The sequence below is a fragment of the Globicephala melas genome, chromosome 3 (assembly GCF_963455315.2).
Source record: "Globicephala melas chromosome 3, mGloMel1.2, whole genome shotgun sequence".
NCBI lineage: Eukaryota > Metazoa > Chordata > Mammalia > Artiodactyla > Delphinidae > Globicephala > Globicephala melas.
The window spans coordinates 83,205,582-83,219,630 of NC_083316.1; the positions used below are offsets into that span (position 1 = coordinate 83,205,582).

The 14,049-nt window shown below is 36.0% G+C and overlaps 2 protein-coding genes across 24 annotated transcripts in view; one reads left to right on the forward strand and one right to left on the reverse strand.

Annotated features, from left to right (window-relative positions):
* The window catches only part of GIN1 (gypsy retrotransposon integrase 1), a 28,664-nt gene extending 25,706 nt beyond the window's left edge, over positions 1-2,958 (reverse strand). The window contains exon 1 of one of the 2 annotated variants that reach the window (XM_030848846.3): positions 2,834-2,958. The gene's annotated coding sequence lies outside the window, so the exon portion shown is untranslated. The remainder of the gene's footprint in view (positions 1-2,833) is intronic. The other variant, XM_030848838.3, reaches the window with a different exon arrangement.
* The window catches only part of PPIP5K2 (diphosphoinositol pentakisphosphate kinase 2), a 75,562-nt gene continuing 64,470 nt past the window's right edge, over positions 2,958-14,049 (forward strand). For 6 of the 22 annotated variants that reach the window (XM_030848802.3, XM_060296072.2, XM_060296077.2 and 3 more), the window contains exons 1-3: positions 2,964-3,263; positions 10,467-10,851; positions 13,647-13,842. In XM_030848802.3, coding sequence (XP_030704662.1) covers positions 10,738-10,851; positions 13,647-13,842 — 310 coding nt within the window. In that variant the 5' untranslated portion in view covers positions 2,964-3,263; positions 10,467-10,737. Of the gene's footprint in view, positions 3,264-3,294; positions 3,315-10,466; positions 10,852-13,646; positions 13,843-14,049 lie in introns of those variants that run through there. The other 16 variants (XM_030848716.3, XM_030848756.3, XM_030848776.2 and 13 more) reach the window with 8 other exon arrangements.

Consider the following 14,049-nt stretch of genomic DNA (forward strand, 5'->3'; position numbering starts at 1 on the left):
TTTCTAGAAGCTTTATTCATAACAGCCAAAACCTGAATACAATCCAGAAGTTCATCAACAGGTGAATGGATAAACAAACTGTGGTAGATCCACACAGGGGAATACCACTCAGCAAAAAGGAACTACAAATACATTTAACAATAGAGAGGAATCTCAAAATCATTGTGTTAAGTGAAAGCAGACACAAAAGGCTACATACATACTATACGCCAGTCTTTTTATGACATCTGGAAAAGCCAAAACTATAAAGAGAGGAAACAATTTTTTGAACTGATTTTTGAAAAATAACTACAAAAGCAGATTTTAAAAATAATAGCAAACATTTATACAGCACTTTACTGTGATGATCCTCACAACATGCTATGGAACAGGTACTAGTTTTACATCTCTTTTAGAGACAAGAAAATGGAGGTTCAGAGAGATCATCCACTTTACTCAAGGCAACACAGTTAGTGAATGCATCCATTGACTTAAATTTAAACCTTGGTCTCTGTTGCTTCAAATTTTATGGTCCGTCCCCTGACACACACTAATTTAATTATTTGTCATCCTCAGCTTTCATAATACTTGGTTCAGGCCTCTGCTAGAAAAGTTATAAAGTGATTTTTGTAATAAATAATTTAGGTTATAAATGAGGAATGAGAAGGTCTTGTTAGTTTTTAATGTTTCACATAGTATTCAGGACACAGTGGACATTCAACTATTTGTAAATGAGTAAGAATTACTTGCATTTCCTGACAGGAGAGGTAGCATTGAATTTAAAAAGAGCACACGTTCCAAAGGTGACTATTATTTCACTTCAGCAAACATTACTTCACTTGCATGTATTGATATATGGTACTACAAGTGGGGCCTGTCTAAGAAGGTACGGCTTTTAGGAGTCAGAATTTCTAGCATGTGACAGTTACCTGTCTCAGTATCCATGTTTGACAAAAAGGAAATAATACTTACCTTTCCTTTTTCACAATTATGAAGATCAATGGGATAATTATGAATTTGAAAAGTCCTTTGCAAATGGTAACGCAATATATAATTACTGTTAAAATGTTTTAAGTATTATTATCATCCATATAAAACTGTTCAAAGTAGCAAAGAACTTTCTTGTCTCAAAACCTTTATCTTCAAGGAAAAAAAGATTTTAAAATCTCGTTCCTTTCATTAATGGAACGAGATTAATGTTACACAGCAATGTTTATTTATGTTTTACTGCTAAACACGAAACCCAGAAGAATCAAGAGTTGTTTACTTTATAATGAGTTTATAGTCTAATTGGGTTCACAAGTTTGTGGTTCTGGCACTAAAGACAGATGACAAGGAGAAATAGAAAACGAATAAGAAAGAAAAATCAGTTCACAAAAAGTATAGTCCTCTAAGTGGAAGGTTAAAAGTTTCCTGCTAATGTTTGCTATTTATATATAGGTATAACTTAAAGAACTAATAGTTTTTTCCTTTTCAAAAGAAATATTTGGTCCCTAGAAACCATCCAATGGAATAGTTAATATGAGCAAATGGCTTTAGGCTATAATACTCAGAACAAAGATAAATATCTTCCTATTCCCAAATATTATTAAACAAAGGTATCATTTACAAGGGAGAATTAAGTGGTTTGAGTTATAAACACGAAGATTACATTACACCTTTTTTGGATATGCTCATATTTTCAAGAATTCTTAAAAAAAAAAATTACTCATGTATTAAAATATGTAGGGATGAGAAAAGGCAGTACAGGTGTCTTATTACAAATCCTAATTGAGGAACTGTCATGATCAAATTTGGTTGAGCTTTTTACACTATGTCCCTGGTACAACATTAGATGAAATCAATGAATACTTATTGTAGGTGTAAATACTTATTACTTGATTCCTTTAATAATTTTATCTTGTGTGTGCAATAAAGGCAGTTAGGTACCACTTTAAATAAAATTAGGATTTAACTGTGTTTCACCAAGGGCAAAACCCAATTTAAGCTTCTAAAGGTTATAATACGCATATGTCCCAACTTTAAAACTTAAAATCTGTAATATTTCGATAAACATATTTACTTGGGATCATTAATTTTACTTCTGAATTATTCTATTATAATCTCTGAAAAACTGGAAGTGCACAATTTTATGTAACGAAAACGACTGGGAAATCTAATTACACAATACACTTCCCTATAATCTGCTTCACTTCAACGTGCAAATTCATTTAACAAAAACGCCTTCATCTCCATATGCATAAACATGAAGCCACATGTGATAAATGAATTTAAATTTTAAAAATTATTTCTCTACTTTGGTTCAGAAACGCTCATTTAAAGAACATCCACAGAGATAGTAATTTTCCTTTAAAACAACAGGGCAAGATTCTCCCTTAAACTCGCATTTCTCCCCGCCACAGGAGATTTTAATCTGGGGCAAAAGATTAAATGACAACTATGATAAAGTAAGGAGGAGAATTCTTTACTGTCAGCCAAAGGCAGCACTCAACTTCTGAATTTGCTACTCTGAGGGAGCATTTCCAGAGTTTGGGTTACTCGTTAACTAATTCTTAAGGGCAAGGTCCAGGTAATTTAGCGTAGGCAAGAAAACGACCAATAAGTAAAAGTCGGTCACACGCAGAAAGCACCTCCCTAGGCCTGACAACGGAACACGTCCCTTTCCTGCTCAGCTGTCGCGGGCATCGCAACGCCCAAGCAAGGCCCTCCCGCTCCAAGGGCGCCTGCGCAATCTCCACAAAGTCAATTAAACCCTTCTTTAAACTAGTTGACGCGAATGGTTTTGAAATTACTGTCAGCTCACGCCTCATTTTAAAAAATCATCAAGTGTGAACACACCAAAACGACCACTCACCGAAGTGGTCCTAAACGCAAGCGTCAAGATTTAAGCGTCCTCTCGCGATTTATGTGGTGCTGCCGGAAGCGGAACTATCCGTGTGGTTAAGAGAGGAGTGTTTACGGGGGCCTCGGAGCTTCGGTCACAAAAGGTTAGGGCGGATCGTTTGGTTCTTGCCGGAAATCGTTCCGCCCGGTGAGGTTTCAGTGTGAGACCCGAGGCGGGAGGGGAAGAGGCGTGACCAGGATTCGGCGAGGTGTAGTGTTGCCTACAGTATCTCTCTGTGGCCTTCCAGCTGCTATTGAAGAGAGAAGACCCAGGTTCAAGCTAACAGCTGAAGTCTCTTTGATGAACACCTCAGTTCTGTCCCGGGGATTAAAGGGGAAACCGAGGCCTGAATGGGCGTGGTCATTTCCTGCAGTTCGCGTGACGACCGCAGCCGTGGCAGGTGCGGGCCCAGTGACCGAAGGAATCAAGATGTGGAACCTGGTCCCCCGAGGTTTGCGGCAGCTGCTGGGCAGTTGTTTTGTCTCCTGCTGCGCTCTGGGGGAGACTAGACACGCGCTCCTCCTAGGGGCATGTGCCAGAGAGGCAGCGTGGGTGTGGAGGAGTGGCAGTACAGCCTTGAGGGTCTTTCCGTGTCTTATTTTCTCTTTCTCCTCCATCACTTCCCTTTTCCATTTCTTGGGTTTGAGATACCGGAGGTTTCATCTTAGCTCGAAGGGAACTGCCGAGGTTCTGGCTGGTACGCCAGGCTGCGGTCTCGTTCCACCGAAGTAGGCAGTCTCGAGTTTGGGGACTGCTGTGGGTAGAGATGGCTATTTTCATTTTCATTCCTCAGTCTTTGTCCTTCTGCTCCTCGGCTTCTCCACTCCACTACAAGAGACCAAAAGCCCCTTCCGTTGCAGCTTTCCAGAGTAGGGAAGGAGGCTGCAGGTCACTGCCGCCCCTAATCGGTTGGAGTGTTGCATCCTCGCGCGCTTCGAGGGGGAAGGGGCGAGGGTGGTGACCGCTGGATCGCATCTACTAGGACTTCCTGGGAGTTTGCGACCTTTGGAGTCCCGTGGATGATACTTACCTTGGCTTTAGCGTATTGAAAAGCTTAGTTGTGGAAGTAGGAAGCCTCCTTGCTGACTTAGGCACCTAGCATCCTTGCTCTGCAGTGGGATAGAGTTTTGCTTTGCTACTGAAAATTCTTCATGAAAAATAAAGGTTTTGTTTCAAGCAAATAAAAAAAATAATGATAGCTGCCATTCACTGAGTTCTTATGTGTGCCAAGTGCTTTACATAGTTTCTCATATACTTCTCTCAACAATTCCATGAGGTGTATTGTATTAGATTATTATTCTCATTTTACAGAGGTAGGAACTGAGCCTTATCTCTAAGCCTCACTTAACTTGCTCTAGTAAATTTTTTCTACTGGTAAACGTTTGAACAAACCTGTACTAGAAAGCAGGTTTTTCATACTTCAAAATCTGTATACTTAACTATTACATTACCATTGTCCTACCGTTGTGCTTCATTGCTTCCAACTTCTTCACTAACGTTTTCAGTAGCTGAAAGTATTCATTAGAAAAATATTTGGTATGCCTATGTAGGTGTCTGAAGGCAGACAGATGTGACGTCTGTCTTCATGGAGCTTCAGTATTGATGCAGAATTAAATAGTTCAGAAACCAAAATACTTAAACTTGCATGGGTTTGTTTAAAGCAGGTGATTAAACTGGTGGGCAGAAGGTGCAGGTTGTGCAATCAAAGCTTGCTGTTTAAGTTTTAAACTCACGACTTGCAGGGTAGTTGTGAGGGTATTAAACTTAACAATTGGTGGAACACTTATTCATCACCCAAATAAGTGCTATGCACCAATTAAGTACTGGGAATATATAGATGACATCCTCGTTCTCTAAAAGCTCCCATGCAACTACATATGAATAGTATTGTGGAACTATTAATGTTCTTATGTGGAAATGATACTGTGGTTTTGTAAGAGCATGTCCTTATTTTTAGGAGATGCATAGTAAAGTATTTAGAGATGACACATATTGATGTCTACAACTTACTTTCAAATGGTAGAGCAATTGTTGAGTCCAGTGGTGGGTATATGGGTGTTTACAGTGAACTGTTCTTTCAATTTCTGTGAATATTTGAAATTTTTCACAATAAAAAGTTGGGGAGGAAAACTGTAACTGTAGTGGAAACATATTTGTAACGATAGATCCAAAATGCTGTGGAACATAGAGGATGGAAGAGGGTGCTGATGTGTATTTGGGGGTTAGCAAAGGTGTGACTTCCAGACTTTTTAGTTTAGTAGTTTAACAAGCCCTCCAGGTGATTTGAGTGCATTCTAGAGTTTGAGAACCAGTGCTTTGAGTGTGGGTACTTTAGTAGCATGATACTAATTTCAAATTTAGAAATCAGCCTTAATAGGTATTTGTCTTTTGCACAAATTTAAACAGATTACCAAACCTGGCTACACTTTGATTTGTTAAAATATAGATTATCTGGTTAAGAAATGCTGCTGTAGAAAATTTGTGGGAGGTCTATTAACTTGAGTTTTTACAGATGTCCCAGATAATTCTGATGTAGCCAGTTTATTATGGGACTACTGCTATACAAAGAATCTTAAAAATAAGAAAGGCTCAACTTTGATACTTGAATAATGTAATATCTTTAAGGCCAGTTATATGTTTTGGAATTCATGATGGAGGATGTAGGTTGGTCGAAATGCTAAATAATGTGGAAATGCATAAGGTATATTTGGTTTGTCAGGGGTTCAGGTGAAATAGCAATTCATTAGAATATCCTGGATTTCCTATCATGCCCATAAAATTTCATCTTGTACTACAGTATACATATCACTTGGGTAGGGGAAACAAAAAATACATTTATTTCATACTTTTAGTTTTATAAGTATTTATTTAATATGTGTAATACTATGGTAAGGACTGTGGAGTCCTGATTTTGCCCTTAAGTGATCATGATGGCCTTTGGTTTAAACAGACTTGGATTTGATTTCTTTTTACAGGTCTTATTGGGTGTGTCGTTACAGTCAAATTTCTTGAACTTTCTGAGCTTCAAGTCCTCATTTATAATCAAATGATGGACATTTATCTATGTACTGGAAGCATTTGTAAAACGAGGAAAATATCTCTAATCCCAGGATTGCTAAGAATAATTGTTAAATCACAAAGTCATAACTGCTTCCCAACTTTTTTCATATTAGAGTATTCATAGAAAGTGATAGTATTTGTACGATGTTTCCAGGAGAAACTGAAGAGAGTGGTGTTGGAGGCAACTGGCCAGGGGTTCCAGCTGCCACACTTGGCATACTTAAAGTATTCATTCATGGTGAGGCAATGTGTTGCGAGGCTCTGGGTTAACAAATTAAGTACGTACCAGGTAGCAATGGTGAATAAATGTTCGTTCTCTTGAAGCTTATCGTGTTTTGAAGGGATGTACACAACCAAAACAGCTAAATAATGCCAAAGTTAGAGGTGACCAAAGGGCAAAATGAATGATTCAGAGAAGAAATCTTGGAAATTGTTAAGGAAAGGTTTGTGAGGGAATATTTTTTGGGTACTTGAGATGTGCCAAGCGTCAAGAAGACAAAGACTCTGCTTCATCAGCTTTGTCTCCTTTTTTATCAGATCATCAGATCTCCTGTAATAATAGCATGCTCCCCTAACAATGGCAAACACAGGTTTTGCTTGCCATGTACTCCCATTGTTCTACACTCCCCCTCCTTTTTTTGAGTTCTACAGGGGTTCTCAAACTTGGGTGCACATTAGAATCTGAGAAACCTTAAAAATACCTGGGCCTTTCTCCCAAATATTTTGATAAAATTGGTATGGAGTATTGCCTGAGCGGTGGGATATAAGAACTTTCTAAATATAATTTAATCTGTAAAACAACTTGAAAGATAGGTACAATTTACTGAGGCTCTTAGAGGTTAATTAACTTGCTCAATGTCACACAGCTACTGGAGTTAAGATTTAACACCAAGTGTTTTTGGCTCCAGAATCCATACTATTAACCACTAGCCTGTTCTGTCTATTTCTGGTATTTGTAAGTATCATTCATATATCAGAAGAGAAAACAAAAAATAAAGCCTTTGCCTACCCTTATAACAAAGCCCTTCAAAAGAATTGTCAATATAGCTTGTCTCTACTTCTTCTTCTCCCGTTCTCTTAAAAGCAATCCAATCACATTTAATAAAATTGAAAATTCTTACCGTGGCTTCTCAGTCCTCTGTATGTATCTTAGCTACTTCTCCGACTTTATTTTCTACCATTTTTCCTTTACTTGCTTGCTCTGCTCCAGCTGCAATGTTCTCCTTACTTTTCCTTGATCATGTGAAATCTGCCAAATATTTATGTTTTAGGGCCTTTAGAGTTTGTTTCTTGTCTGGAATGCTCTTGTCATATAACCCCATGGCTGGTTTCCTCATTAATTCAGATTTCTACTCAAATGTCACCATATTAGGGAGGTCTTCCTATCATACATTTATTTGTTGATTTGTGTATCGTCTCTCTCCAAATGAGTGAATGAGACATGGTTTCAGACCTAAACCCATAATCAGATGGGGGACATACATATATGTATTTGAAGACATATATGTATTTGAAGCAGCATTGAAGACTGAAACAGAATTTGACTAAGTGAAGAGAAGGGGACAGATCAGTCATTCATTTATACTCTTGGAAAAAAATGTGCAGGATACACATTTTTTCCCAAAAGCTGATTTCTACTCACACATAATACACATATAAAGTAGCTCAAAAATTTGGGAAAATATAGAGTAAAGGGACTAGTAGGAAATACAACCCAATAATTCCACAACTAAGAACTACAACCAGTAGTTCTGCCACTGGGTCATCGTATTATTAACTGACTTATAAATTTTCATTTTTATGCATTCTAGACTTTTCACGATGAACACTCTAAAATTACAGTTTTTGAAAATTAATTTTCAGCTCTGTAGAACAGGATTATTATCACTCATTAAAGCACCTAAATTAGAAGAAAGTACAATTTTAAAATCATGCCATAAAGTGTACACATACACATACTTACATGCATATATATATATATAAGTAAACATATATCTTTATATGCACTGAAATACATCTCCCACTGTTGCCGTTCTGAAAAGTGAGACATTATTGCATATTTCTATTGTAGTTTTGTTGGTGTGCTTATCACACTAAAACAGAAAATGTTAATTTACTTGGCTGTCTTCTTTCTAGACCTTAAGCTGCTTAAGAAAAAGGTTCATGTTTACTTTGACTTTATATTGCTAGCACCTAATACTGTGCCTTCTGTAATAGGTTAAAAGTTATTTGTGATTTAGGTCAACAAATAATGAGCAATATTCATTTTGTTAGATTTTATGTTATGTTAATAGGGAACTTGGTTTATAGAGTGCCTATAGAAACTAAGGTTTATTGAGTGTTTAGTATATGCCAAACATTTACTTACTCTTCACAGAGTTACAGGGTACTATGATACCCCTTTTTTTATAGATGAAGAAATTTAGAGAAACTAGCATAAGTTGCTTGTTATGTAATGACAGATTTAAATAGGTATATCTGACTCTAAAACACATGCCCTTTCTGGTACTAAATATTCAATATTAGGGCTGGTTTTAGGTGGATGGGAGGGGTTAAAAACTAAAAAGAAACCAAAGAAGTTTGCCTTTTGATACAAAACAGAAGAACTGAGATCAGCTTATTCACTACCATCAAGTTTTACAACAATTGGAAACTTCCTTTTTTTTTTTTTCAGCAAACATCTTTTATGTATGAAACAGTGCAAGGGAAATAGGAATAAAAAGCACTGATACATAAAATGAATTATTTCTGCTTTTATTCTTTAATGACAAAGTTTTAAATTTCATAAAAATGTAGTTGCCTGGCTAGGTAAACTAGTTTTTTTTTTTTTTAATATAAATTTATTTATTTATTTACTTTTGGCTGTGTTGGGGCTTCGTTGCTGTGTATAAGCTTTGTTTAGTTGTGGTGAGTGGGGGCTACTCTTCGTTGTGGTGCGCGGGCTTCTCATTGTCGTGGCTTCTTGTTGTGGAGCACGGGCTCTAGGCGCACAGGCTTCAGTAGTTGTGGCACGTGGGCTCAGTAGCTGTGGCTTGCGGGCTCTAGATCTCAGGCTCAGTAGTTGTAGCGCACGGGCTTAGTTGCTCTGCGGCATATGGGATCATCCCAGGCCAGGGCTCGAACCCATGTCCCTTGCATTGGCAGGCAGATTCTTAACCACTGCACCACCAGGGAAGCCCAAGGTAAACTAGTTTTAATGTTTCATAGGGAGCCACCAATTAAACTGGAATTAGATCTTTAGGGATAGGACTTTTGGCATTATGCTTTGCAGTTCTAGCTAGCTTATCATTCAGCTCCTAAGAATATTTAATCAAGTAATTTCTTGTATTACCAGTAATCTAATAAAGTATTTGATATGTAGTTTCATCTTGGTAGGTGATTAGTTTTAATATGACCAAGGAACCAAGTACATGTAAACAGCTTTGCTAAGGAATATTCTGAGGTTATATCACTGTTGTATGATAGTTCTTAAACTGATGTTCATGGGCATCTGTTTTTGTGGAAGTTTGGATGTCTGTCAATCACATAAAATTGCTTGCAGAATTTAGTGTACTTGTGTATTTTTTCTGAGAAGATCCATAGATTTTAGTAGATTTGCCACAGGTTTTTTTTTTTTAGGCTTTATTTTTTTAAATTGAGGTATACTTGACATATAATATGTAAGTTACAGGTATACAATACAGTGATTCACAATTTTTAAAGGTTATACTCCATTTATGGTTATTATAAAATATTGCAAAAGCGTTTGTGACTCTAAAACTTTGAGCTGCTGTTATAATGAAATCCTGTTTTCATTCTAATCTTGTTCTGTTGATTTATATGTGAGACCAAAATGAAGAATGGTTATGTACCCCAAAAAACCTGTTTGCAAATTGAACTTTTACAAATTGAAGCCTTTTTAAAAATTGATTTAATGTAATTTCAGATTGGTGTATAGTTGTTAATTATTTTTAAATCCACATTATATTTTATCCTTTTCCATTCTATTCAGATATTACTGAGCTATGTGCAGAGGGATTTAGCTTTTTTTTTTTTTTTTTTTCCTTGTGGTACGCGGGCCTCTCACTGATGTGGCCTCTCCCGTTGCGGAGCACAGGCTCCGGACACGCAGGCTCAGCGGCCGTGGCTCACGGGCCCAGCCGCTCCGTGGCATGTGGGATCTTCCCGGACCGGGGCACGAACCCGTGTCCCCTGCATCGGCAGGCGGACTCTCAACCACTGCTCCACCAGGGAAGCCCGAGGGATTTAGCTTTTAGTGTAATTTTGTTATAATTTGAATAATTTTCTCCTAATTCCTTAGATATTTTTAGACTTGAATTTAGTGTACTCTTTTTTGTTATTTTGTATCAGTTTGTCAAATTGCCAAGATATATATTATTGAAGATGAGAGTCTAAATTTCTTAAGTTTATGGAAAAATGTCTTTTCATTTGAAGGTATACATCAAGTTATTGATAATGATTTTACAAGTGTCATTTAAAGTTATTTTTACATGAGTGATTTTGAAATACAGTCTCCAAAATTAATTTTTTAATTGCATTTTAGGTAAAAAGATTGCCATATCAACTCACTGAAGCAATAGGTCACTGTCTTGTCTTTTAAACTGCATCAACAATGAAGCAGTAATATCTGAGAACAAATGAACATTTGCCAACTAACTGTCATCACAATTTCAAGTGATTGTATAAGCAGAAACAAGCTGCAACAGACCCATGTGTCAACTCTTACAGAGAGAATGCTTTTTTCAGATGCTGTTTATTTAGAAACAGTTTTAGTATATCACATTTAAGTTATATTTATATCAAATGAAATAAAAATGAGTGAAGGCCCCAGATTCTTTGTTGGACCTGAGGATACAGAAATAAACCCTGGAAATTATCGACACTTCTTCCACCATGCAGATGAAGATGATGATGAGGAGGATGAATCTGTAAGTTGTTTGTTTAGTGAAGACCAATACAGTCTGGGCTTTTTACTGATCACTGTGAAGGGGAATTGATACCATTGTCTTAAATTATTAAGACATTTTTTTCATATAGAAATTTGTTGGAAAGTTTTAAACTGAAAAAGCATACTGTGTTTCATTAGTAACATTACTGAATCTATAGTGCTTCAAGAAAGACAATTAGAGGTCAGATTTCTAAGTTGTTTAATAATGACTAATTTAGTGTCTTTCATTGCTATGTCTAATATAACACAGGGTTAGGTAGAAAAAGTGACAAGGAGAAAGAGTAATCAGGGCCATAAATCAAAAGGGTTCCTTGTATGTAGAAGTGCTACAGCAAATACATCAAGATAAAGAATTTTAAAGGTATTAAAGAAGAACTGCTTAACCAGCTTCATTAAGTTTGTCATGTTGTCAACACAAGTAGTGGCTGACCTGAAGATACCCCTTTTATTAACTATTCAGAAGTCTAAACTGTGTGACTAGGAGAAACTACCTCAAGTATCTACGGGTGTGTGTGTATGTGTGTAAACCATACTGGATCTTTAGGAGTAACACACATTTATTATGTTTATTTTGCTATGGTTATGTTAGCTCAACATTTTTATTACTCATCATTTTTGTCCCTTTACAATTAGAGATTGCTTTACTTTGAGAACCTATTTAAAATACAAACTTAAAATATGTGTTTCTTATATTTCCAATTGAAAAAAGAATTTTGTTTTAAAACAAAAACCTGTTATACTTGATGTAAGTAGTAAAACTGAACCAAAAATAGCTATTAGATGACTCTTCAAATTCTTTTTCACTGTTATTTAACAACACCTTTCACAGTGCAGTTATACATCTGAAATGCAAAATCAGACTGTCACCCATTTAAAATCTATCCCACCCCCCTCACGTCACCCCTAGAAAAAAATGATGGTTTTCAAACTTCTCATACCAGCCAAAACTTTTCTTCATCCAAAGTCTTATGTAGAAGTCCAGTAACTAAAACATAAAAGCAGAGCTTCTCTAACTGACTTAGACTAGAAAGTACTTTTGATTCTGCCTCTGCTACGCTTACCCCTTTTCTTTAGAGTTCTTCTGAGCACATGAGAACACCGCTGATAAATCAAGTCCAGTCTTCTTCCATATAAGGATTTTTATCTCTCTCCTATGTCTAGAACTGTACTTGTCTCTCTTCTCTTTTACCTTTTATGTTTTAGCAATATCAGATTTTTATTTCCCACATATTCCATCTTGTACCATGCCTCTTTGCTGTTGTATGTACTTCTTTATCTCTGTGAAATACCCCTCCTTTTTGGATAATTTGTGAATCAGTTTTCGTTCTTCAAAACCTCAGATTTCATGTTGTTCAGTCTTCCCCCTCTCCTTACTCTTTTCCCCATGAGAAACTTGAACATTTTTTCCTCAATACCATTTCTATACCTTGACTATATACTTCTATTCTGTGTATCACTATGTACTGTATGATTACTGTGTTTCCTGTTAGATTCAAAGTGCTTGATGACAGGTAGTTTCTGTATATGTAACTCTTCAGTGCAATATTGGTACTAATTAAATTGAGTTCACATTTTGAGGAGCTTGATTTGGTTCATTTGACCTGGAGATTGATAAAATGATTTGTTCCAGATTGTTCTGTTAAGGTATCAAAGACGTTAGGTTGAGTACTCTTGTTGTCTAGGGAGATCTACTTAAGGAGCATCATAATGAGCTATGCCGAGGCTTTTGATCAGGAAAGAATTGAATAAGGGAACATAAAAGTAGAGGATCAGAGGGTGAAAGACAGCAGATCCCAGGGAGGTTAGAATTTACAATCTTTGATGGTAACATCAAATCCAATACCAATTTGAACTCTAAATTTCATATGAGTGAGAGGAATAATGCTAAGCATAAAGAAGAAGAATTATTCAGATGTTGCCCTGTTTTATTTTTAGATTTATAATAAGAGAAGGTCTAGTAAAACACTTTTGGGCCCAGATTATAATGTCATATGAAATAAATAAATATAGAAGAGAGAAGAACTGAAATGGAAAACTGGACACAGCTTTATATTTGATAAAACTCTCAAAGTACCTGAAAGCAAAGACCTCAGAATGAATCTTGAGTAATTTTATAAACCCATGAGCTACTCATAAGTTTTCTATATTCTGCGTTTTAAATTTCAGGCTGAATCATGGCCTTTGAGCTGTAGCAAGGGTGCCAGAGATGAGCAACACTATAAACTAGGAATGTTGAGTATGAAGATTGGGGTGTCAAAGAGCATAGACACCTCTGTTAAGCAGTGTGGCTTTCTCCAAAATTTCCTTCTAAGTTGTCATTGGTGACCAACTCATATTTAAGCTCAATCTACAAAAATATTTTAACACTGCATAGCTTTGTAGTGAAAATATCTTATTTTAGGCAAGAGAATTCTTTATCTCACTCCTATTGGCCCTTTAGGCCTTATTTGCTCCTTTAGCAATTTAACAATTTGCTAAATTGTTATTTAGCAAATAAACGCTAGAGACAGTTAAGGAAGTATTTAAGTTTGAAATCTGAATGAAAATAGTAACAGTGTTCTGAAACTTTAAAAAAATTTTTCCAGACCTTTATAGAAAACTATTATTATTAAGTATTTATTATAACAATATAATCTTGAAAAATGCCTGTTCGGGTAATGTGTCACTTTTATTGATTCATCACATACTTTATGTACTTCTGACAGAGTTTTAAGATAGCTGTACTTTGGAGTTGTTATCAAGTCAACCTGATTTTTTGTTTTCTTTCTGTTTTAGCCACCAGAAAGGCAGATTGTGGTTGGAATATGTTCCATGGCAAAGAAATCCAAATCCAAACCAATGAAGGAAATTCTTGAACGGATCTCCTTATTTAAATATATCACAGTAGTAGTATTTGAAGAAGATGTTATTTTGAATGAACCGGTGGAAAACTGGCCTTTGTGTGATTGTCTTATTTCTTTTCATTCTAAAGGTAGTAAAACAGGGAGGGAAACCTCTTTATCCTTTCTAACTATAAAACTAATAGATAAAATAGAAAAATAAAATTAAACTCACCTAGTCTCACAGATAAGTGATATTAACATTTTGATATATTTCTTTCCAATCTTTTTTTCTGTGTGTATTTTTTAAAAACACATTTAGTGTTATAGTGTATATGTAATTTTATATTTAATTTTTA